This window comes from Zea mays, chromosome 6 (genome assembly GCF_902167145.1).
Source record: "Zea mays cultivar B73 chromosome 6, Zm-B73-REFERENCE-NAM-5.0, whole genome shotgun sequence".
NCBI lineage: Eukaryota > Viridiplantae > Streptophyta > Magnoliopsida > Poales > Poaceae > Zea > Zea mays.
Genome location: NC_050101.1, coordinates 122,272,242 through 122,297,633, shown reverse-complemented (window position 1 = coordinate 122,297,633; position 25,392 = coordinate 122,272,242). Strand labels below are relative to the sequence as shown.

Genomic DNA, 25,392 nt, shown 5'->3' with positions numbered 1-25,392 from the left:
GGGCCTACTAGGCCCAAGAGGGGGGCGCCAGGGGGCGGCTGGGCCGGCCGGGGTCGGCCCACGGCGCGGGAGAGAGAGAAAAAAAAAGGAGAGAGAAAGAGAGAGAGAAAAGAGAAAGAAAAGAGAAAGAAAACATTTTCGAAATCCGATCTTTCTACATGAATGCATTTGCACTTTCAAAGCAATCAAAAGAAATGCAAGGTTCGGCATGGTGCATCAAACAACATAAAGTATTTAGGGTTTTTATACGTACGGGAATTCCAAACCGAATCCCGCTAGAACTTTGGAAAAGGTCAAGGTTTAGCGAGGGAAAAAGAAAAAGAAAGGTAACGCCCGAATTTTGGCGAGTAAAGAAAAGAAAAAAAATTCAACTGCAAAATTCGGGGCGTTACAGCCGCCTACAAGACACACATAAGACCACAGCCCCCGCGAAGCCGGTTAAAAAACCCGAGGTCTAGCTCAACGCACCTAACTTAGTGCCTCCTTCATCTCCTCCAGCCGACGGGACACAGCACCCGCCTCGTCCCTGACGGCAGTGAGTGCCGGTATCTTGCCGCCGGCACAAAGAGCACTGCCCTTTGCCCTTGGCACCACGGCAGCCGCCGTGGCCGCCGCGGCAGGCGGAACAACAACAAGTTGGTCTTCGTCTGACCCTGCGACGTATCAACAAATTAAAAAAAATCTCGAGCCAACGACTTACCAACAAGATAATCGTCCACACTAATGTCGGTGGCGAAGTCAGCAACGCGCTTGCCCGGGGGCGGCAACCCTCGAGTCGCCTTGGCAACCTCCGGCACCCCGCTGGACGAAGGGGCAGCCTTCGCAGACTTCGGTCCACCGGCGGCAGCCGCCTTCGCAGCCTCCGGCGCCCTGCTGGATATAGGGACGGCCGACTTCGGCTGGCCTCCGCCGGGGGCAGTAGCCTTTGCAGCCCCCCGCTGCCTCTTCGGCCTGGCTTCATGAAGCCTGACGACCGCCTGGCGCTTCTGTGCAGCTCCCTGGCGATCCTTGTCCATCACTGCCGACACAACAGCAGCAATATTCCGCCCGTAAGGAAACACTTTCCAAGCACGAACCATGCGAGATGTAAAAAAGTCTTTGCCGGCCACGCGGGGGACAGGAACATTCTTAGGCCACCAACCCCCGGTAACCCTCAGCATCCACGCCGAAGACTCCCGGAGCTCGGGCGAAGACATCCTTCCCCCCGGGGTCGCGCATGTCCTCATCAATTCTCTAGCAAAACCATTAGAAACCCCAAGTCCTCCCGCAGTAGTACCTAGTTTCCTCTTCTTAGAGGACGGGGCGGCCGCCGGCGCGAGGTCATCTCCAGACTCCACCACCGGTTTCCTCCCGCGACGATCCACATTGTCTTGCCCAGGATAACCGCCATACAGCAGACGATTCAACTCGAAAACTTTGTTCAAGCGGTCATTTGACCCGCGAATGTCCCAGCTACGCTGGCCCTCTGTCCTCGGCACGTACCGACCAACGATCCGCACCGCCCCATCTTCCGCCTCACGCACAAAGGCGGCCGGATCGCGGCTATGCAGATCCAGCGTGAAGGCAGGACTTCGCACCATTTTCCCACCATGGGAAGCCATCTGGCGAGGGCACACTTCGCCCAGCGCCCAGCCATGCGCCAAAGGCCATACCCCGTATGCCACAAACTCCTCAACCAAATCGCGCCCGCTGCTCAGGCCGGCGGCGCACCGAAGGGCCCCTTCGTCCGCATCCTCCTCCGCCACTTCAAAAGGTGGGTATGCTGAGTAAAAATGCGAGCACATCTCGGACACGGGGAGCCCCGGATGGTTTTCGACTATACCCTCCGCGACGTAGAACCAAAAATCATGCCAATTGCCCCACTTGTTGCGGGCGCAAGGAACCAACTCAACTACCTCCATCGTGGTCTTGCCGGTCTTCGGCGTAAATGTACATGACCCAAACTGAGCAACTTCATTTCCAATCATCCTCTTCTGCCAGTGCAGGCAATAGTACTTCGCGAAGACTTTGACTGATGGCTGTCCGCCGTACGAAGTCGTCGCCCAGACATACTTCGACAGAGCCACCACGGCATTCAGAGTCAGCTGATGGATCTGAACGTTAAATCTGTGCAGGACTTCTCCAACAAATCGGTGCGCAGGCAGGCGGAGACCAGCGGCAAAGAACGCCTCGAACACAACCAACTCGCCTTCCGGCTCAGGGACTTCCTCCATCCCCAGGACACGAGCGACCCCGTCGCCAAAGTAACCAAGCCGCTGCATATCTTGCACGCGGACCGACGACATCCGCGACACACCAAAATCCACCGTATCGCCGGCGCGCAACTCCTCCACCGCCACAGTACTCAGCGTTTCCTCAGACGACGCGTCGGCCGGCGGCGTAGCAGCAGAAGAAGAAGAGGTCGGCATCGCTATGTACCGTCGGCGGCGGCGGGCGGTCTGCTTCACTCGAGCCAGATCTCCGGCGAACAAGAGCAAGGAGGGCAGACGAGCAGCAAGACGGCGGAAAAAAGCGGCTAGGGTTTTCACAGAGCGCAGAAGGATAAGTTTCAAAACGCGCCGCCCCCCGACCCCTTTTATACACAGGGCGCGGCGCTTCGAGAAACCGCAGTCCAACAGTACGGTGTCAATCAACGGTCATGTCAAAAACCCCCGCGGAACCACTTCGAGCGAGGGCAGCGTCTCCGCCATCTAGCGACGTCTTCGGCACCAGATGACTCAGTCGAACTGGTCCCTCAAAGGGCAAATGTTGGGGCGAAGGCGAAGACACCACCCTTCGCTCGAGACCTTCGCCGTAGTCGCTGGCCCAACGGAGACAAGACAACGGGCAGGGACACCCTTCGCCCCATACGACATCGAACGAAGACCCGTGATGAAGACCCGTGACGAGGTCGTCCCGCCGTGCGGCCTCGTCCAGCATGGAGGCCCACGTGTGATCCGGCCCATTGTAACGGGCCCTGCGTGGCCGCTGAGTGTTACGGGCCTAATTTGTAAAGGCGTCCCTGTAATTACAGTCTGTAACCCCGCTTTATGGGAATATTCCGGGGATAACCTAGGTGTCTGAGGGCACATGCGTCCTTAACACGGGCCGCTGGGCACCCGGACACCTATAAATACCCCCGCACAGTGCCCTTAAGAGGCTAGATGAACAGAGCTTTTGCCATCACGTGCTGAAACCCTGTTTGCGCTTTTACTCCCCCCTGTTGGATCAACTTGTGCCCGTGAGCAAGTTCCAACACCAATGCAGACAATAGTGCTTCGCGAAGACTTCGACCGATGGCTGCCCACCGTACGAAGTCGTCGCCCAGACATACTTTGTCAGGGCCACCACGACATTCGGTGTCAGCTGGTGGACCTAGACTTCAAATCTGCGCAGAACTTCTCCCACAAATCGATGCGCGGGCAAACGAAGGCCAGCGGTGAAAAAAGCCTCGAAGACGACCAGCTCGCCTTCTGGCTCGGGGACCTCCTCTACCCCCGGCACACGCGCCACTCCGCCGCCAAAATACCCAAGCTGTTGCATGTCATGCACGCGGACCGAGGACATCCATGACGCGCCGAATTCCACTGTGTCGCCGGGACGCAACTCCTCTGCCGCCACATTGCTCAGCGTCCCCTCGAACGATTCGCCGGCTGGTGGTGTATCAGCAGCAGAAGAGGAAGAGGACGACATGGCTACGTACCGTCGGCGGCGGCAGGCGGTCTGCTTCACACGGGCCAGATCTCCGGCGAGCAGGAGCAAGGAGGGCAGACGAGCAAGCGGGCGGTTTGAAATGGAGGTTAGGGTTTTCGCGGCGCGTGGAGAGATAAAGTTCAAAAGGCGCCGCCCCCCGCCCCCTTTTATACACAGGGCTCAACGCTTCGGGAAACCCGCAATCCAACAGTGCGGCGTCAATCAACGGTCATGTCAAAAACCCCCGCGGAACCACTTCGAGCGAGGGCAGCGTCTCCACCATCTAGCGACGCCTTCGGCACCAGATGACTTGGTCGAACTGGTCCCTCAGAGGGCAAATGTTGGGGCGAAGGCGTAGACGCTACCCTCCGCTCGATGCCTTCGCCAGTCTCGCCGCACCAACGGAGACGACGACTGACGGACTGCACCCTTCGTCCGACGCGCTGAAGGACGAAGACCCATGGCGAGGCCGCTCCGTCCCGCGGGGTCGCCCAACACGAGAGCCCACGTACAATCCGGCTCGTCTTAACGGGCCCCGCGCTGTTGTTGCACATTACGGGCCTAAATTGTAAAGGTTTTTCTATTATTACAGTCTGTAACCCTGCTTTAATGGGAATATTCCGGGGAGAACCTGGGCTCCTGAGGGCACATGCGTCCTTAATCCTTGACGCTGGGCACTCAGGCACCTATAAATACCCCCGCACAGTGCCCTTGAGGGGCTAGATTAACAGATCTATTGCCATCTCGAGTTGAAACCCCGTCTACATTGCTTTCACTGCCCCGTTGGATTAACTTGCGCAGGAGAGCAAGTTCCAACAAGTGGGACTCCGATGAGAGCTTCACCGACTCCTCTGACGACGAGGACGCCGCCAACATCACCATCAACAAAGGCCTCCTCTTCCCCAACGTCGGCAACAAATGCCTCATGGCAAAGGACGTCAAGAAGAAGAAGGTAAAATCAAGATCCTCCACTAAGTATGTAACATCTAGTGATGAGGCTAATTCTAGTGATGATGAAGATGATTTGTTTACTCTTTTTGCCAATCTTAACATGCAACAAAAAGAGAAATTGAATGAATTGATTAGTGCTATTCATGAGAAGGATGAACTCTTGGATAGCTAAGAGGACTTCCTTATTAAGGAAAACAAAAGGCATGTTAAGACTAAAAATGCTTATGCTCAGGAGGTAGAGAAAAATGAAAAATTAACTAGTGAGCTAAGTACTTGCCATGACACTATCTCCAACCTTAGAATTGAGAATACTAATTTGATTGCTAAGGTTGAGAAGTCAAATATTTGTGATGATTCAATTGTCAATCTTAGAAATGATAATGCTAGTTTAATTGCTAAGATTGATAAATTGAATGCCTCTCTTGTTAGCCTTAGAAATGAGAATGAAAAATTAATTGATAAGGCTAAAGACTTAGATGTTTGCAAACATCTAATTCCTTAGCCTTAGCAATTAATTTTTCATTCTCATTCTTAAGGCTAGCAAGAGAGGCATTCAATTTATCAATCTTAGCAATTAGACTAGAATTATCATTTCTAAGATTGGTAATTGAATCATCACAAATATTTGACTTCTCAACCTTAGCAATCAAATTAGCATTCTCAATTTTAAGGTTGGAGATAGTGTCATGGCAAGTACTTAGCTCACTAGTTAATTTTTCATTTTTCTCTACCTCCTGAGCATAAGCATTTTTAGTCTTAACATGCTTTTTATTTTCCTTAATAAGGAAGTCCTCTTGGCTATCAAGAGTTCATCCTTCTCATGAATAGCACTAATCAATTCATTCAATTTCTCTTTTTGTTGCATGTTAAGATTGGCAAAAAGAGTAAGCAAGTTATCCTCATCATCACTAGAATTATCCTCATCACTAGAAGTTGCATACTTAGTGAAGGATTTTGATTTTACCTTCTTCTTCTTGTCGTCCTTTGCCATGAGGCACTTGTGGCCGACGTTGGGGAAGAGGAGGCCTTTGTTGATGGCGATGTTGGCGGCGTCCTCGTCGGAGGAGGAGTCGGTGGAGCTCTCGTCGGAGTCCCACTCCCGGCAAACATAGGCATTGTCGCCCTTCTTCTTGTAATACTTCTTCTTTTCCTTCTTCTTCCCCCTCTTGTCGGTATCCCTGTCACTATCACTAGATAAAGGACATTTAGCGATAAAATGACCGGGCTTACCACACTTGTAGCACACTTTCTTGGAACGGGGCTTGTAATCTTTCCCCTTCCTTTGCTTGAGGATTTGGCGAAAGCTCTTGATGATGAGCGCCATTTCCTCGTTGTCGAGCTTGGAGGCGTCGATGGGGACCCTACTCGATGTAGAGTCTTCTTTCTTCTCCTCCGTTGCTTTGAATGCAACGGGTTGTGCTTCGGGTACAGAGGAGGAGATGCCTTGCTCGATGATCTTCTTGGAGCCTTTGATCATCAATTCAAAGCTCACAAATTTTCCTATTACTTCCTCGGGAGACATTAGTTTATATCTTGGATCACCATGAATTAATTGAACTTGAGTAGGGTTAAGAAAAACAAGTGATCTAAGAATAACCTTGACCATCTCATGGTCATCCCATTTGGTGCTCCCGAGGTTGCACACTTGGTTAACCAAGGTCTTTAGCCGGTTGTACATGGCTTGCGGGCCTTCTCCTTGGTTGAGCATAAAACGACCAAGCTCCCCCTCGATCGTTTCCCTCTTGGTGATCTTGGTCACCTCATCTCCTTCGTGCGCGGTTTTGAGCACATCCCAAATCTCTTTGGCGCTCTTCAACCCTTGCACCTTGTTATACTCCTCTCGACTTAGAGAGGCGAGGAGTATAGTGGTGGCTTAAGAGTTGAAGTGCCGGATTTGGGCAACCTCGTTCGAATCATAATCTTCATCCCCCGATGATGGTACCTATACTCCAATCTCAACAACATCCCAAATGCTAGTGTGGAGTGAGGTTGGATGGTGCCTCATTTTGTCACTCCACATATTATAATCTTCACCATCAAACATGGGTGGTTTGCCTAATGGGACGGAAAGTAAAGGAGTACGCTTAGAAATGCGAGGATAGCGTAGGGGGATCTTACTAAACTTCTTGCGCTCATGGCGCTTAGAAGTTACGGACGGCGCGTCGGAGCCGGAGGTGGATGGCGATGAAGAGTCGGTCTCGTAGTAGACCACCTTCTTCATCTTCTTTTTCTTCTTGCCACTCCGACGCGACTTGTGAGGAGGTGATTCCTCCTTCTTCTTGTTGCGGGACTCTCCCGATGGAGCCTTCTCGTGGCTTGTGGCGGGCTTCTCGCCGGTCACCATCTCCTTCTTGGCGTGTTCTCCCGATATCTCTTCGAGCGGTTTGGCTCTAATGAAGCACCAGGCTCTGATACCAATTGAAAGTCGCCTAGAGGGGGGTGAATAGGTGGAATCTGAAATTTATAAACTTTAAGCACAACTACAAGCCGGAGTTAGCGTTAGAAATATAATCGAGTCCGAAAGAGAGGGCGAAAACAAATCAACCAAGGAAATAGAGTGGATGTCACGGTGATTTGTTTTACCGATGTTCGGTTCTTGCAAACCTACTCCCCGTTGAGGTGGTCACAAAGACCGGGTCTCTTTCAACCCTTTCCCTCTCTCAAACGGTCACTTAGACCGAGTGAGCTTTCTCCTTATCTCACGGGTCACTTAGACCCCGCAAGGACCACCACACACTTGGTGTCTCTTGCCTTGGTTACAAAACACTTGAGAACAAGAAATGAGGAAGGAAGAAAGCAATCCAAGCGCAAGAACTCAAAAGAACACAAATATCACTCTCTCACTAGTCACTATTTGATTAGAATGATCTTTGGACTTGGGAGAGAATTTGATCTCTTTGTTTGTGTCTTGGAGTGAAGTGTAGAGCTCTTGTATTGAATGCAATAGCTGAAAACTTGGATGCCTTGAAGTGTTGGTGGTTGGGGGTATTTATAGGCCCAACCACCAAAGTGGTCGTTGGGAGGGGCTGCCGTCGAATGGCGCACCGGACAGTCCGTTGCGCCACCAGACACTGTCCGGTGCGCCAGCCACGTCACCCAACCGTTAGGGTTCGACCGTTGGAGCTCTAACAAGTGGGGCCACCGGACAGTCCGGTGGTGCACCGAACAAGTCTTGTTCACTGTCCGGTGTGCCTTCTGGCGCTGCTCTGACTTCTGCGCGCGCAGGCGCGCACTATTTACTTTTACTGTTCCTTTGCAGACGACCGTTGGCGCGAAGTAGCCGTTGCTCCGCTGGCAGCCTGGCACACCGGACAGTCCGGTGTTACACCGGATAGTCCGGTGAATTATAGCGGAGCGGCTTCCGCAAATTCCCGAAGCTGGCAAGTTTGAGTTGATCCTCCCTGGTGCACCGGACACTGTCCGGTGGCAGACCGAACAGTCCGGTGCGCCAGACCAGGGCTGCCTTTGGTTTAACTTTGCTACTTTGTTTTGAACCCTTTCTTTTATCTTTGTATTGGTTTGTTGTGAACCTTTGGCACCTGTAGAACATATATTCTAGTACAAACTAGTTAGTCCAATAATTTGTGTTGGGCAATTCAACCACCAAAATTCAAATAGGAAAAGGTTTGACCCTATTTCCCTTTCAGGTTGAATGTCAACTCTCCTAACATTCCTGAAATGAAAAGGTAGACCAAGATACTTGCCCGAAAATTTTGAGTATTTGCCAGAGAACACATCCATCAGGTCTGCATAGAGTCTGTGGGTAACGAATCGGGAAAATTTCAGTTTTATCGAAATTGATCTTCAGCCCTGAACACCCTTTAAAAACTTCCAGAATCCTTTTCAGGACTTTCAAGTCCTCTTTATCTGCTCTAACAAACACTCCTGTATCATCTGCATACAGAGAACAACGCATTTTAGCCTTTTTTGGCAGAACCCGGCCCAGAAGCCCAACATCTGCTGCCATCTCAATCATTATATGTAGAGGATCCATTGCCAATATGGCAGGATAAACAGGAACGGGGATAGCGGATCACCCTGACGTACGCCACGCATGTGCTTAATTGCATTTGTTTGTTGACTATTGATGATGATTTTTGAAGAGGAAGAGCCTAAAATTATGGCGATCCAATTCCTCCACTTCTGGGAAAAACCTAGAGCTCTCAATACCTCTAACAGATAAGCCCAGTTGATGGAATCAAAAGCTTTTGATATGTCAAGCTTGGCAAAGAGGGTTGGCTGTTTATTCCTATGAAGTTTCTGAATAACTTTTTGGACATAGAGAAAATTATCATGAATTGATCGTTTTTGAATGAACGCGTTTTGAGCAGTGGAGACGATCTCATTCATTCTTGGCGCAAGTCTATTTGCTAAAATCTTGGTTAATATTTTCATGAAACTGTTGATGAGGCTAATCGGTCTAAACATGTCAATCCTGTGAGCACCCTCCCTTTTTTGTAAAAGAGTGATATGTGCCTCATTAATGAGATGCAGGTTTTTGCATCTATGGTGGTAGAAATCATGAATTGCACTGGATAGATCATCTTTAATCAGCTCAAAACAACACTTATAGAAAATCCCTATAAAACCATCTGGACCCAGCACCTTTTAAGAGTGCGTTTCCATAACCACATTTTTAATCTCATCCTCGTTGATCATAACATCCAGATCTGATAACTCAAAAAGACTATAGCCAAGGTTGTCCCACCTAACAACACTTTGTCTAGTACCCCTCTTGCCAATAACTTCAGTGAAGTGATGATCAGGCACCTGCAATTTATCTTCCTGACTAGTGAGCAGTCTACCGTCTTGAACAAGCGATCTGATAAAAAATTTTCTTCTTCTGATATTTGCCATCAAGTGAAACTTTTTTGTGTTTGCATCTCCCAGGCGCATCCAGACAAGTCTGGAATGTTGTCTAGCTCTTGCCTTTCGAAACAAGTTTTTTTATAGAAACAAGTTATATACATCTTTTTTTGAGACTCACAAGCTACAAACATTTATAACTCCAAGAAACCAAACGAGACCCAAGTCGGGCTACCAAAGGGGTGAAAGGGAAATGTGCCCTTGGGCCATTTCTAAGTATTTTGGTGATTGAGTGCCAACACAAGTGCTTTTGTGTCAATCTATGCAAAGTGGTGGACAAAGTGCAAATCATGTCAAAAGGTATGTTTCTAGACTTAGTACATTGTTTTATGGACTAATGTATTGTGTCTAAGTGCTGGAAACATGATGAATCAAGTTAGAGAAGAGATGGCTTTGTTCAGCCAAAGTTTGCTCAGTCTGGGTGCACCGGACTGTCCGGTGGTGCACCGGACAGTGTCCGGTGCGCCAGTCTGACTCTGCGAACTTGCTGCTCTCGGGACTTCGACGGCGGTGTACGGCTATAATTCACCGGACTGTCCGGTGGTGCACCGGACTGTCCGGTGAGCCGTTCACAGGCGAACTCGTCGCTCTCGGGAAACCATCAACAGCGTACGGCTATAAAAGGGACCCCTAGGCGCATGTAGGAGGACCGCGCGTGACGCGTGGCCGAGCCAACGGTCACATTGGGGCACCGGACAGTGTCCGGTGCGCCAACGGCTCTGGATCTTCAACGGTCGACTGCGTCATAAAAGGAAAGAAATCCGCACCGGACAGTGTCCGGTGGTGCACCGGACTGTTCGGTGCGCCAGGCGGCAGAAGGCAAGATCAGCCTTCCTGGAATGCTCTCAACGACTCCTAGCTGCCTTGGGGCTATAAAAGGGACCCCTAGGCGCATGGAGGAGGACACCAAGCATACTCAAAGCATTCCTAAGCACCGAGACTTTGATTCCACGCATTTGTTTCTTCGTGATAGCATCTAGAGCTCTATTAGAGTTGTGAACTCATCGGGTTGTGTTGCAAGCTCTTGTTGCGACTTGTGTGCGTGCTGACATTCTGATTTTGTGTCTTGTGTGCGTTGCTTATCCCTCCCTTACTCTGTGCTTCTTTGTGAACTTCAAGTGTAAGGGCGAGAGGCTCCAAGTTGTGGAGATTCCTCGCGAACGGGATAAAGAAAAGCAAAGCAAAACACCCGTGGTATTCGAGTGGGTCTTTGGACCGCTTGAGAGGGGTTGATTGCAACCCTCGTCCGTTGGGACGCCACAACGTGGAATAGGCAAGCGTTGGTCTTGGCCGAACCACGGGATAAACCATTGTGCCATCTCTGTGATTGATCTCTTGTGGTTATTGTGTTTTGTTGAGACTCCTCTCTAGCCACTTGACGATTATTGTGCTAACGCTTAATCAAGTTTTTGTGGCTTAAGTTTTCAAGTTTTACAGGATCACCTATTCACCCCCCTCTAGGTGCTCTCAATTTGTATCGGAGCCGTTCTCTTCACAAAGGGACTAATCGCCCGAAGAGATGGATCCTAAGGGTAAGGGAATCGTGATCAACGATAAGGAGAAGGAGTCTTCGTCAACGAGCCGAAAAATGACAAGCCTACCGACTCGGGCTCGGGGCACAAACGCAAAGATGGGAAGAAGAAGAAGACAAGGCGCATCAAGGAGATCGTCTACTACAACGACAGCGACGAGTCTACTTCTTCCTAAAAGGACAACGACGACTACGACTACGAGAAACGAAAGACGGTTAATTCAAACTTTTCTTTCGATTACTCTCGTATTCCGTAGAGTTCAAATGCACATTTGCTTTCCATCCCTCTCGGTAAACCTCCACACTTTGATGGGGAGGACTACGAATTTTGGAGTCACAAAATGCGTAGTCACTTGTTCTCTCTCCATCCAAGCATATGGGAGATTGTTGAGAATGGAATGAAATTTGATAGCTCGGATAGTCCTACATTTATTAATGGACAGATTCATAAAAATGCACAAGCTACTACTGTGTTGTTAGCCTCTTTGTGCAGAGACGAGTACCATAAGGTGAGCGGCTTGGACAATGCCAAGCAGATCTGGGACACCCTCAAGATCTCTCATGAGGGGAACAATGTCACCTTACTCACCAAAATGGAGTTGGTGGAGGGCGAGCTTGGAAGATTCGCGATGATAAGGGGCAAGGAGCCAACCCAAACATACAACCGGCTCAAGACCCTTATCAACAAAATAAGGAGCTACGGAAGCACGCGATGGACGGACCATGACATCGTCCGCCTAATGCTAAGGTCCTTTACTGTTCTTGATCCACATCTGGTGAACAATATTCATGAAAATCCTAGGTACACCAAGATGTCGCCCGAAGAAGTTCTTGGGAAGTTTGTAAGCGGGCGAATGATGATCAAGGAGGCGAGATACGTGGACGACGCGTTGAATGGTCCAATCAATGAGCCTCAACCCGTTGCTCTCAAGGCAACGAGAAGCAAGGAGGCGCTACCTAGCAAGGTGGCGCAAGTTGAGGCGGCAGGGCTCAATGATGAAGAGATGGCCCTCATCATCAACCGCTTCAAGACGACGCTAAAGGGTCGCAAAGGACAGCCAAGCAAGACCAAGACAAAGGGGAAGCGCTCATGCTTCAAATGTGGTAAGATTGGTCATTTTATTGCTAACTGTCCCGATAATGATAGTGACCAGGAAAAAGGGGACAAAAGGGAAAAGAAGAAGAATTACAAGAAGACCAAGGGCGAGGCACACCTTGGAAAGGAGTGGGACTCGGATTGTTCGTCATCCGACTCCGACAATGAAGGACTCGCCGCCACCGCCTTCAACAAGTCATCCCTCTTCCCCAACGAGCGTCACACATGCCTCATGGCGAAGAAGAAGAAGGTATGTACTCGAGACAATACTACTTATGATTCTTCTAGTGATGATGACTCTAGTGATGAAGAAATAGATTACTCTAGTTTGTTCAAGGGATTGGATAGAACTAAAATAGATAAGATTAATGAATTGATTGATGCCTTTAATGAAAAGGATAGACTTTTAGAGAAACAAGAGGACCTTTTATATGAAGAGCATGATAAATTTGTTAGTGCACAAAATTCACTTGCTCTAGAAGTTAAAAGGAATGAAATGCTTTCTAGTGAATTGTCTACATGTCATGACTCTATCTCTAGCATAAAGAGAATTAACAATGATTTAAATGCTAAGCTAGAAGTAGCAAATAAATCTAACTCTTGTGTAGAACATGTTATGATTTGCACTAGGTGTAAAGATTTTGACATTGATGCTTGTAGTGAACACCTAGTTTGCATTTCTAAATTAAATGATGAAGTGGCTAGTCTTAATGCCCAACTTAAGACTATCAAGAGTGAATTCGATAAGCTAAAATTTGCAAGGGATGCCTACACGATTGGTAGACACCCCTCAATTAAGGATGGACTTGGCTTCAAGAGGGAAGCCAAGAACTTGACAAGCCATAAGGCTCCCATCTCCGCCAAGGAGAAAGGGAAGGCCCCTATGACTAGTAGTGCTAAAAAGAACCATGCTTTTATGTACCATGATAGGAGACAATCTAGAAATGCTTATAGGAGTTGTAATGCTTATGATGCTTTTGATTCTCATGCCATGTTTGCTTCTAGTTCTTCCTATATGCATGGTAGAGATATGTATAGGAGAAATGTTGTTCATCATATGCCTAGGAGAAATGTTGTTAATGTTCCTAGGAAAGTTAATGAACCTTCTACAATATATCATGCTTGCAATGCTTCATTTGCCATTTGTAGAAAGGGTAAGAAGGTAATTGCTAGGAAATTAGGGGCAAGATGCAAGGGAGATAAAACTTGCATTTGGGTCCCTAAGACAATTGTGACTAACCTTGTAGGACCCAACAAGAGTTGGGTACCTAAGACCCAAGCCTAAATTTGCCTTGCAGGTTTATGCATCCGGGGGTTCAAGCTGGATTATCGACAGCGGATGCACAAACCATATGACGGGGGAGAAGAAGATGTTCACCTCCTACGTCAAAAACAAGGATTCCCAAGATTCAATAATATTCGGTGATGGGAACCAATGCAAGGTAAAAGGGTTAGGTAAAATTGCTATTTCATCCGAGCACTCTATATCTAATGTGTTTTTAGTTGAATCTCTTGGATATAATTTGTTATCTGTTAGTCAATTATGCAATATGGGATACAATTGTCTATTCACAAATGTAGATGTGTCTGTCTTTAGAAGGTGTGATGGTTCACTAGCTTTTAAGGGTGTACTAGACGACAAACTTTATTTGGTTGATTTTGCAAAAGAAGAGGTCGGTCTAGATGCATGCTTAATTGCTAAGACTTGCATGGGCTGGCTGTGGCATCGCCGCTTAACACATGTGGGGATGAAGAACCTCCACAAGCTTCTAAAGGGAGAACACGTGATAGGTCTAACTAATGTGCATTTCGAAAAAGATAGACCTTGTGCAGCTTGTCAAGCAGGGAAACAGGTGGGAAGCTCTCATCACACCAAAAATGTGATGACCACGTCAAGACCTTTGGAGATGCTTCATATGGACCTCTTCGGACCCGTCGCCTATCTGAGTATAGGAGGAAGTAAGTATGGTCTTGTTATAGTTGATGATTTTTCCCGCTTCACTTGGGTATTCTTTTTGCAGGATAAATCTGAAACCCAAGGGACCCTCAAGTGCTTCCTCAGGAGAGCTCAAAATGAGTTTGAGCTCAAAGTGAAGAAGATAAGGAGCGACAACGGGTCCGAGTTCAAGAACCTTCAAGTGGAGGAGTATCTTGAGGAGGAAGGGATCAAGCACAAGTTCTCCGCTCCCTACACACCACAACAAAATGGTGTGGTATAGAGGAAGAACAGGACACTCATCGATATGGCGAGGACTATGCTTGGAGAGTTGAAGACCCCCGAGCGCTTTTGGTCGGAAGCCGTGAACACGGCTTGCCACGCCATCAACCGGGTCTATCTTCACCGCCTCCTCAAGAAGACTTCGTATGAGCTTCTAACCGGTAACAAACCCAATGTGTCTTACTTTCGTGTATTTGGGAGCAAGTGTTATATTCTTGTGAAGAAAGGTAGAACTTCAAAATTTGCTCCCGAAGCTGTAGAAGGGTTTTTATTAGGTTATGATTCAAATACAAAGGCGTATAGGGTCTTCAACAAATCATCGGGTTTGATTGAAGTCTCTAGCGACGTTGTATTTGATGAGACTAATGGCTCTCCAAGAGAGCAAGTTGTTGATCTTGATGATGTAGATGAAGAAGTCATTCCAACGACCGCTATGCGCACCATGGCGATTGGCGATGTGCGACCACAGGAACAATTGGAGCAAGATCAACCTTCTTCCTCAACAATGGTGCATCCCCCAACCCAAGATGACGAACAGGTACCTCAAGTGGAGGCGCATGATCAAGGGGGAGCACAGGATGTTCAAGTTGAAGAGGAAGAAGCACCTCAGGCACCTCCAACCCAAGTTCGAGCGACGATTCAAAGGAATCATCCCGTCGACCAAATTTTGGGTGATATTAGCAAGGGAGTAACTACTCGTTCTAGATTAGTTAATTTTTGTGAGCATTACTCCTTTGTCTCTTCTATTGAGCCTTTCAGGGTAGAAGAGGCCTTGCTAGATCCGGATTGGGTGTTGGCCATGCAGGAAGAGCTCAACAACTTCAAGCGTAATGAAGTTTGGACACTGGTGCCTCGTCCCAAGCAAAATGTTGTGGGAACCAAGTGGGTGTTCCGCAACAAACAGGACGAGCACGGGGTGGTGACGAGGAACAAGGCTCGACTTGTGGCAAAAGGTTATGCCCAAGTCGCAGGTTTGGACTTTGAGGAGACTTTTGCTCCTGTGGCAAGGCTAGAATCTATTCATATATTGCTAGCATATGCCGCTCATCATTCTTTAGGGTTGTTCCAAATGGATGTGAAGAGCGCTTTCCTCAACGGGCCGATCAAGGAGGAGGTGTACGTGGAGCAACCCCCTGGCTTCGAGGATGAACGGTACCCCGACCACATGTGTAAGCTCTCTAAGGCGCTCTATGGACTTAAGCAAGCCACAAGAGCATGGTATGAATGCCTTAGAGACTTTTTAATTGCTAATGCTTTCAAGGTTGGGAAAGCCGATCTAACTCTTTTTACTAAGACTTGCGATGGTGATCTTTTTGTGTGCCAAATTTATGTCGATGACTTAATATTTGGTTCTACTAACCAAAAATCTTGTGAAGAGTTTAACAGGGTGATGACGCAGAAATTCGAGATGTCGATGATGGGCGAGTTGAACTACTTCCTTGGGTTCCAAGTGAAGCAACTCAAGGATGGCACCTTCATCTCCCAAACGAAGTACACGCAAGACTTGCTAAAGCGGTTTGGGATGAAGGACGCCAAGCCCGCAAAGACGTCGATGGGGACTGACAGACACACCAACCTCAACAAAGGAGGTAAGTCTGTTGATCAAAAAGCATACCGGTCCATGATAGGGTCTTTACTTTATTTATGTGCTAGTAGACCGGATATTATGCTTAGCGTATGCATGTGTGCTAGATTTCAATCCGATCCAAGGGAGTGTCACTTGGTGGCCGTGAAGCGAATTCTTAGATATTTAGTCGCTACGCCTTGCTTCGGGATCTGGTATCCAAAGGGGTCTAACTTTGACTTAATTGGATATTCAGACTCCGACTATGCTGGATGTAAGGTCGATAGGAAGAGTACATCAGGGACGTGCCAATTCTTAGGAAGGTCCCTGGTGTCATGGAATTCAAAGAAACAAACTTCTGTTGCCCTATCCACCGCTGAGGCCGAGTATGTTGCCGCAGGACAGTGTTGCGCGCAACTACTTTGGATGAGGCAAACCCTCCGGGACTTTGGCTACAATCTGAGCAAAGTCCCACTCCTATGTGATAATGAGAGTGCTATCCGAATAGCGGGAAATCCTGTTGAGCACAGCCGCACAAAGCACATTGACATCCGACATCACTTTTTGAGAGACCACCAGCAAAAGGGAGATATCGAAGTGTTTTATGTTAGCACCGAGAACCAGCTAGCCGATATCTTTACCAAGCCTTTAGATGAGAAGACCTTTTGCAGGCTGCATAGTGAGCTAAATGTCTTAGATTCGTGGAACTTGGATTGATTTATAGCATACATGTGTTTATGCCTTGATCATGTTCCTTATGCATTTTGTTACTTTCTTGTGGTGCTCAAGTTGTACAGTCACTCCCCGGACCTCACAAGTCCTTTTGCAAGTGATGCACATATTTAGGGGGAGTTGTGTTACAACTTGACCCTTTGAGACTAACCGTGTGTTTGAGTTCTCTTAATTTAGTCTCAAAGGAGGTTTGAAAGGGAAAAGGTGGACTTGGACCATGAAAGACTTCCACTGCACTCCGATGAGAGGGTAACTTATTCCAAGTTCATCTCATGTACTCCTATTGCCTGTATTCTTATTTGAAGATTTTGGTGAGGTAATGGGGTTAAAGGGCCAAGATTGATCCCGTTTTGGTGCTTGATGCCAAAGGGGGAGAAAATAAAGGCCAAAGCAATAAATGGATCAGCTACCACTTGAGAAAATTTGAAAATAGTAGAATAGAGCTTTTGGTTTGTCAAAACTCTCTTGTTGTCTCTTTTGTCAAAAGTTGGCCTCTTGTGGGAAGAAGTGTTGATTATGGGAAAAGGGGGAGTTTTTGAAATCCTTGATCAATTTCTTTTGGAATACCTCTCTTTATGTCTCTACAAGTGAATTTGACTTAGAGATAGGAAATTGAGTTTGATTTGCAAAAACAAACCAAGTGGTGGCAAAGAGTGATCCATATATGCCAAATTTGAATCAAAACAACTTTGAGTTTTCATTTGCATTGATATTGCACTTGTTCTAGTTGCTTTATGTTGTGTTGGCATAAATCACCAAAAAGGGGGAGATTGAAAGGGAAATGTGCCCTTGGGCCATTTCTAAGTATTTTGGTGATTGAGTGCCAACACAAGTGCTTTTGTGTCAATCTATGCAAAGTGGTGGACAAAGTGCAAATCATGTCAAAAGGTATGTTTCTAGACTTAGTACATTGTTTGATGGACTAATGTATTGTGTCTAAGTGCTGGAAACAGGATGAATCAAGTTAGAGAAGAGATAGCTTTGTTCAGCCAAAGTTTGCTCAGTCTGGGTGCACCGGACTGTCCGGTGGTGCATCGGACAGTGTCCGGTGGTGCACCGGACAGTGTCCGGTGCGCCAGGCTGACTCTGCAAACTTGCTGCTCTCGAGACTTCGACGACGGTGTACGGCTATAATTCACCGGACTGTCCGGTGGTGCACCGGACTGTCCGGTGAGCCGTTCACAGGCGAACTCGTCGCTCTCGGGAAACCATCAACGGCGTACGGCTATAAAAGGGACCCCTAGGCGCATGGAGGAGGACCGCGCGTGACGCGTGGCCGAGCCAACGGTCACATTGGGGCACCGGACTGTCCGGTGTGCACCGGACAGTGTCCGGTGCGCCAACGGCTCTGGATCTTCAACGGTCGACTGCGCCATAAAAGGAAAGAAATCCGCACCAGACAGTGTCCGGTGGTGCACCGGACTGTGCGGTGCGCCAGGCGACAGAAGGCAAGATCAGCCTTCCTGGAATGCTCTCAACGGCTCCTAGCTGCCTTGGGGCTATAAAAGGGACCCCTAGGCGCATGGAGGAGGACACCAAGCATACTCAAAGCATTCCTAAGCACCGAGACTTCGATTCCACGCATCTGTTTCTTCGTGATAGCATCTAGAGCTCTATTAGAGTTGTGAACTCATCGGGTTGTGTTGCGAGCTCTTGTTGCGTCTTGTGTGCGTGTTGACATTCTGATTTTGTGTCTTGTGTGCGTTGCTTATCCCTCCCTTACTCCGTGCTTGTTTGTGAACTTCAAGTGTAAGGGCGAGAGGCTCCAAGTTGTGGAGATTCCTCGCGAACGGGATAAAGAAAAGCAAAGCAAAACACTGTGGTGTTCAAGTGGGTCTTTGGACCGCTTGAGAGGGGTTGATTGCAACCCTCGTCCGTTGGGACGCCACAACGTGGAATATGCAAGCGTTGGTCTTGGCCGAACCACGAGATAAACCACTGTGCTATCTCTGTGATTGATCTCTTGTGGTTATTGTGTTTTGTTGAGACTCCTCTCTAGTCACTTGACGATTATTGTGCTAACGCTTAATCAAGTTTTTGTGGCTTAAGTTTTCAAGTTTTACAGGATCACCTATTCACCCCCCTCTAGGTGCTCTCAAGGGGTCACTGGTCCTTGCCTGGGCGCCTGGGCCTGCCACATTTGGTTCGGCCTGAATATGCGTTTTCCCCAAGCCCATTGCCCCACGCACTAGTTAGAGCGAAAATTTGGCCAAAAGAGAGTTTTTCATCTAACATCACAATCACCTTTTTCATACCATAAAAACTAACATTCTCATAAACATCTTCCTCCATACTTCCTCCATGGTATAATGTCACTAGGATGTCCATTTGTTACAAACACGGATTACTAACTCAATAATACCTAAATATTAATGTCTAAATACTTACTAAGTAATAAATAAGTAATAGCTACTTATTAACTATTAACTATATAATAACTATGAAATGACCACAACAAACAAAATTACATAATATATGAATAATGTACGTAAACAATATATATCTGAGATCGCGAACGAGTCTAGCTAACGGTGGAGAAGGTTAAGTCGGAAGGACACCTATGTACAAAAAAATATTACTGTCAGTAAAAAATTCGGCAATATCTTCCCTATACAGTGAGGTTTCTAAAATCTGCAAAGATACAACAACACGATGGCTGTCGGTGTTTAGTGTCCGACAGCACACCCGGGGATATCCTCGTGGTGCTTTTGGGTAGGACGGTGTCGTGGATTGTAACTCGATGGTTCGTGCCGGGGGCACGAGAAAGAGAGCGTCGAGCGAGTTTCAGCAGGCTCGGGCCGCTTTGAAGAGTGTAATACCCTACTTCCTAGGATGACTTTGTATGTGGTAAGTGTTTACAAGTGGTGTCTACCAAGTTGTGAGGTGCTAATGAGATGAAAGTGATGGGGATCTCCCTTGGCCTTATATAGACGATCGTAGGGTGCTTCCCGCGTACATGCTGATCACACTCTTTCTGTTTACCTTCTAGCTAATAGCGAATAGACTTCGCTATCCCGAGTAAAATCCGGTGCCTCCGCTCCGAGCTATCTCCGACGTTTGAGGATGTCGGACACGGGAAAAACGAACAGCTTCAACGTGATCATGCCCAAGCCACGAGTAATCCGGGCGTGGACCCATCACATTCCTGGGTCGGTCCGTTTCCGCCGTTCCCTTTGCTCGACCCACCACGAGGCGTTACTGCGGGGCGACTGGCATGCGGTCCCGAGCAGATTTTTCGCCCCCGAATGAACCCGGGACATATCTGTCCCCCACAATGACTGCCACACACATTAACCAACACAAAACGACATATGCTAAACAATATAGCAAACACATGCTAAATATATGCTAAACAATATGTTAAACAATATGCTAACCATACACACTAACCAACAATGTGCTAAACTATGTAACTAAAAAAACTTAATGGTAATCTTATACTAATTATATACTCACTAACTATATAAACTAAAGCTTTTATACTTACTAATCTTATACTAAACTATGTAACTAAAAAACTGAAAAAATACCTTAGGCCACGGGCGGCGGCGGCGGCGCATGGAAAGGTGCGCAGTGGAAGAGAAGAGAGGAGAGAATAGAGGAGATGCGTCGCGCGGCTATATCCTAGCTCGACGTCAAGATCTGTGGCGCTGAAATAAAGTGCCACGTGGACTGTCACATTAAGCTCAACGTCGATATTACGTCAGAGCTCGACGCTATAGTTTATGGTGCCGAAATGTATTAGCTCGGCACCATAGAAGATGGTATCGAGGTTTGGGTCCAAATGCTGAAATAATTCATTGGCCACTATACTGTTAACCAGTTCGAATCTATCTGACTCGTCGACCGACCATCACCGCCTACTCCCGTCCTCCGTCCGCCGTTTCCCGCCCAAATCCCCACCGCCGCCCAAATGTTGTCCTCGGAGGACGACGAGAAGGCCGCCGCCGCGGCGCAGAAGCTTGCGGGCTTCCTCCTCAACTTTTACGCCGAAGATATTCACCGCATCCTCCTCGACGACGATCCCTCCAAGCTCCATTTCCCGCTCGTTATTTCGTTCGTGCTCCCGATCACCTCCTCCTGTTCCCGTTCCCTTCAGCAAACCCTAACACCATCTCCTCTCGCAGATTCGCCGAGCTTACGGACTTCGACCCCAAGTTCGCCGGCTACCTCTATTTAAATCCCGATAAGTACCTGCCCTACCTCAAAGACGCCGCACAAATGGCCCAGGTCAGCGAACATCTGAGCGTACGACCACCTCCTGCATGGCTGCATCTCCATCCCCATTCCACACTCTTTTCTGAAACCTTAAAATATTGCCTCGCAGGACAAGGTGTTGAAGAACTTAGGGGATTTGAAAACCACGGAGACGAAGAAGTCCGTTCATGTGCGTATCGATGTCTCTGGATCGCCGCTAGAACCCCCTGGTGCGTACTTGTCCAACTCTTGTGCTCGTTCGAATGGCTGTGCGGTGATTTGTTCACGCTATTTGGCGGGACACTTCATCATATTCGTAGTTTGGTGGTGATGGAGGAGTTTTGCACTTTTGCAGAGGTGTCCCCAAGTATTGGTAAGGTGAGGGTGAAACACATGAAGAAATTGATTGCTCTAAAGGGAACTGTGATTAGATCAGGTGGTGTGAAGATGATTGAGTTCGAGAGGTGTTACATGTGCAGGAAGTGCAAACATAGGTTTGTGATGCATATTTCAGTTCTTTTTCAATATGTACACTGAACGACAGGCCCAGTATGGGCCGCCTCGTCCTCAACTCAGTTCTGGATGGACAGCTCAACTACATCATGAGTGCTTTGCAGCTCCCTGCGGGGGCAGTGCACACCATAGACAAGAAACGCCGTGGCTTCCTGTGGAATGGCTCCAATGATGCTTCAGGAGCAAAATGCTTGGTTCCCTGGGACGCCGTGTGCTCCCCACGCCAGTCTGGAGGCCTGGGGGTGAAGAACATCCATAAGCAAAACACTTGCCTGCTCCTAAAACTGCTTCACCGCCTGTACACTTCTACAACTTCCTCTTGGGCTTGCTGGGCTCGGCAACAAACATCCCTAACAACTCTCACCGCACCTTTGAAAAGTCTACACTGGAAATGCCTAGGGAAGTTTTTCCCCTTTAGGGCTTGTTCGGTTATTTTCAATCCATAAGGATTGGAGGGGATTGGTAAGGATTGAGAGAGATTTTGACTTACTAGGGATTGAAACCCCCTCAATTTATATGTATTGGGGTAGAACCGAACAAGCCCTTAGGTTAAGTTTGGGAACCCCGTTTTCCCAAGGGATTTCCATTTTCCCAAGAGAAATTAGTTCATTTTCCTTTGGGAAAATAGGAATCACTTAGAAAAATGGAGTTCCCAGTTTGGAAACTTAAATCCCTTCGGGATTGAAGTGGATTGAAGAGGAAATTAGTTCATTTCCATCTCAACCTCTCCAATCCCGAATGGGATTTGAGGCAAAGTAGCCCTTACCGAGCCATATCTACCTGTGATGTTGGTGATGGGCACAACACCTCCTCTGGCACTCTGACGACGACTTCGCCACCTTGTTTCAGAACCTCTTCAGCCATGTCAGGGTTAAAGATGTAAGCGTGCATGACCAGCTTGAGCAGGGCCTGACCTCCTCCCTCCTAGGTAACCTCTCCCCTGTGGCTCTGGATGAGTTGAGCTCTCTCCAAAGCCTCCTCTTTGGAGTCTCCCTCTCCAACAGGCCTGATGATCGTCACTGCTTTGCTGTTGGCCCTGATCGACGCCTTCAGTCCAAGGTTGTCTACTCCTGGCTTTCACTGCAGGACCAATCTCCCTCGCAGGTATCAAACTTCATTTGGAGCAGCTACGCCTCACCCAGAGTCAAATTCTTCACCTGGCTGGCATCCCACGATCGCCTCTAGAGCCGGAGCAACCTCTGCAAGAAGAAGATTGTCCCTGACGATATCTGTGAAGTTTGCTCCTTTGGGACTGAAAATGCATCACACATCCTGTTCCATTGCGACTTTGCCCGCGCCTTGTGGTCTGCTGTGGATGCCAAAATAGACGCTTCCTCCCTCAGCTCCGGTATCCATCTGCTTCCCCGTCCAAGGGCCATCCCCAGTGAAGCTTTCCCCACCTACATCGCTTTGTGCTGCTGGCATCTTTGGAAGCGGCGAAACCAGTTCGTCTTTAGAAAGGAGCTGACTTCAGTTGTCTGCACTCTACATGCTTGCCTGGCTGATGCCTGTCTTTGGGCGTACAAGCTAAAAACTTGTAACAAGAGTCTCACTCTGGCCTCGTGTGAATCCTTCACGCTTGCCATTACCCGTGTAATCCTCTGTCTATGTACTCCCTCAGGGCGTTTTAGCCATGCCATTGCAATATATCAGGTGGGGGATGTCCCCCTTCACTAATATGGGCTGGTTGCTGGTGGTGAAGCATCACAATGAATTTTGTATCAGGGCAGTTCTGCTATTTCAGATGCCTGTCTACCCAATTAAGCTGGTTAAGTAGAAGCTCCATTTTAAAAAGTGAGAGAAATATCCTAAAACTAAAGTTGAGTTTCATACTTCTAGCTGGGCTGGCAAGATTATATAGTTTCCATTACATTTTTGTAACACTATGGATCCGTTTGGTAAGGGTCCAGATTCTCCCTAAAAATGATTCTCTGTTGAAACAGAATGGCACTCAATTTCTTGATACTGATCCAGATACTCGCTGAAACGAACTAGAATCAGTTGGAAACAACCTTTTGGGTGATTCTCCTTCCTATTGTTAATAAATGTTTCAAGCTGATTCATAAAAAAACCGACCTACGGGGTAAGACAGCCCTAGGACATTGCATTAAGAAGACCTTGCGTAGGTCGAGAAAATCCCTGAACCATTTCTTACCCATACACAGTGGCACCGGGCCCATATGAGAACGACCATGACCGGATGGGGTCCTAGACGTGTGCTTTGGCGTGGGATAAACGGTGGTTGAAATTTGCTCCCACGGGAAGTCCACCTAAGAAGTGCTACTCAAGCCACCTAACCAACTTAGCTAGAGGACCCTTGGCTTTCAAGGTGATTCTAGGTGAAACATTACTAGATTTTCAGCATCTGGTAGAGATTCAAGTGATTCCACTCAGAATCAGAAATGTTTCACCCATCCAAACGGGAAGCCTCTTTGGGTTACTTAAGTCTAAGCAAAAAAAAATCATTAGCAGGAGTCTCTGTCACTCTTACCCTTCACTGTATCATATTTTTTCAAGAAATTGCTGCGGTATTCAGAGTTGAAAACTGTTTGTTAGATTGCCTTGAAAGCTTATGTAAACTTCCAGATGATAATCTTGTGACCTCATCATTTCTTCTAAGAGGAATTGTTGATCATACCTTCATACAATAGACATTACCTAGATTTTCTTCACCTTGAACAGCTTCAAGGTCTATCCTGAGCTGGAGGCTGGGAATCGTATAAATCTTCCTCCATCGTGCCCATCCAAGGTAGTTGATTATTGATTTCCTTAGTAGATTCTTTTACTGTTGTTTTTTTGTTTTAAATATATTTTTTTGACATGTGGTGAACATTTGCATTGTTCTCCGTGATAGGAGTACTATTTTTCTTGCCTGTTACATTTTTATAATTGGTTGTACTTTTGCTTGAACTGCTGTGGAAGCTGCTATTGATGATTTTGCTGGCCATCTAGGATTCGAGAAGCTGTACAAGTGTTTCTTTCCAGTTTGTAGAAGGTAGCACCATTTGCCATGATTACCAAGAAATCAAAATTCAAGAGAATGTACAACTTCTTGGTGTTGGGTCTATACCCCGTTCCATACCTGTAATTTTGATGGATGACCTTGTTGATAACATTAAAGCTGGAGGTAAGCAGCCTCTTTGTGCATTATCCAAAGGATCATGTGGATCGACTGTTGATATTATTTTGCCCTTCATGTCCTCAGCCCTTATCCTGCATTTTTTCTTTCCATTTTTCAAATTTCCCAGTTGTGTTCAGAGCTCGAAAAATTCAGGAGCTTTGATACTGTTTGGAACAGCTCGAACAGTTCATTTTATAACATTTCAATGCTGGTTTCTTGTTTTTTCAAGATGAAAAAGTTAAAACAGGAATATGTTGTATGCATTACATGAGATGCGTACAATGGTCATCCATTATTATACTTAACTGTTTTGGGTGTTTCTTCAGATGATGTCATTATTACGGGTATATTATCTGCCAAATGGTCTCCTGATATTAAGGATGTGCGGTCCAACCTTGATCCTATGCTGCTTGCTAATTATGTGAGGTAATTTGATTATCTATAATTTGGTCGTCAAAGCAAGTTTTGATTCTATTAACTTCGAATCTCTTGAGCATTAGAAGTTTAGTCATATTTTCAGCTACATGATTAGTCAATTGCAATTTTTTTATTCTCTGAAGTATTTCATAGCATAGTATGGTTGACAAGAATCTGGAGGGTCATGTTCATGCATCGAGATCGATCCTGTGATTAGGGGTGGTAATGGGTCACGATCCAAATGCTTCTTCACAAAATAGTAGGGCCCTAAATAAATTTTGTTTCAAAAATGAATAGAAATAGGGCCCTGTCGGGGACCATAATTAGGGGTACCCCCAAGACTCCTAATCTCAGCTGGTAACCCCCATCAGCACAAAGCTGCAAAGGCCTGATGGGTGCGATTAAGCCAAGGCTCGGTCCACTCAAGGGACACGACCTCGCCTCGCCCGAGCCCAGCCTCGGGCAAGGGCAGCCGACCCCGGAAGATTCACGTCTCGCCTGAGGACCCCCTCAA

General features: G+C 47.4%; 1 protein-coding gene and 1 long non-coding RNA gene across 4 annotated transcripts in view; both read left to right on the top strand.

The window, feature by feature from the left end:
• The first annotated feature begins 20,432 nt into the window (after positions 1-20,432).
• The window catches only part of LOC103631348 (probable DNA helicase MCM9), a 41,976-nt gene continuing 37,016 nt past the window's right edge, over positions 20,433-25,392 (top strand). For all 3 annotated transcript variants that reach the window (XR_002262800.2, XR_004850281.1, XM_020539449.3), the window contains exons 1-7: positions 20,433-20,686; positions 20,758-20,860; positions 20,958-21,057; positions 21,183-21,321; positions 24,023-24,089; positions 24,293-24,467; positions 24,788-24,887. Coding sequence is in view for 1 of the 3 variants with exons in the window: in XM_020539449.3 (XP_020395038.1) it covers positions 20,544-20,686; positions 20,758-20,860; positions 20,958-21,057; positions 21,183-21,321; positions 24,023-24,089; positions 24,293-24,467; positions 24,788-24,887 (827 nt within the window). In the remaining 2 variants the exon portion in view is untranslated. The remainder of the gene's footprint in view (positions 20,687-20,757; positions 20,861-20,957; positions 21,058-21,182; positions 21,322-24,022; positions 24,090-24,292; positions 24,468-24,787; positions 24,888-25,392) is intronic.
• Positions 21,328-23,015, top strand: LOC109940194 (uncharacterized). The gene is made up of 2 exons (XR_002262801.1): positions 21,328-22,268; positions 22,394-23,015. It is a non-coding gene; the product is annotated as an uncharacterized lncRNA (long non-coding RNA).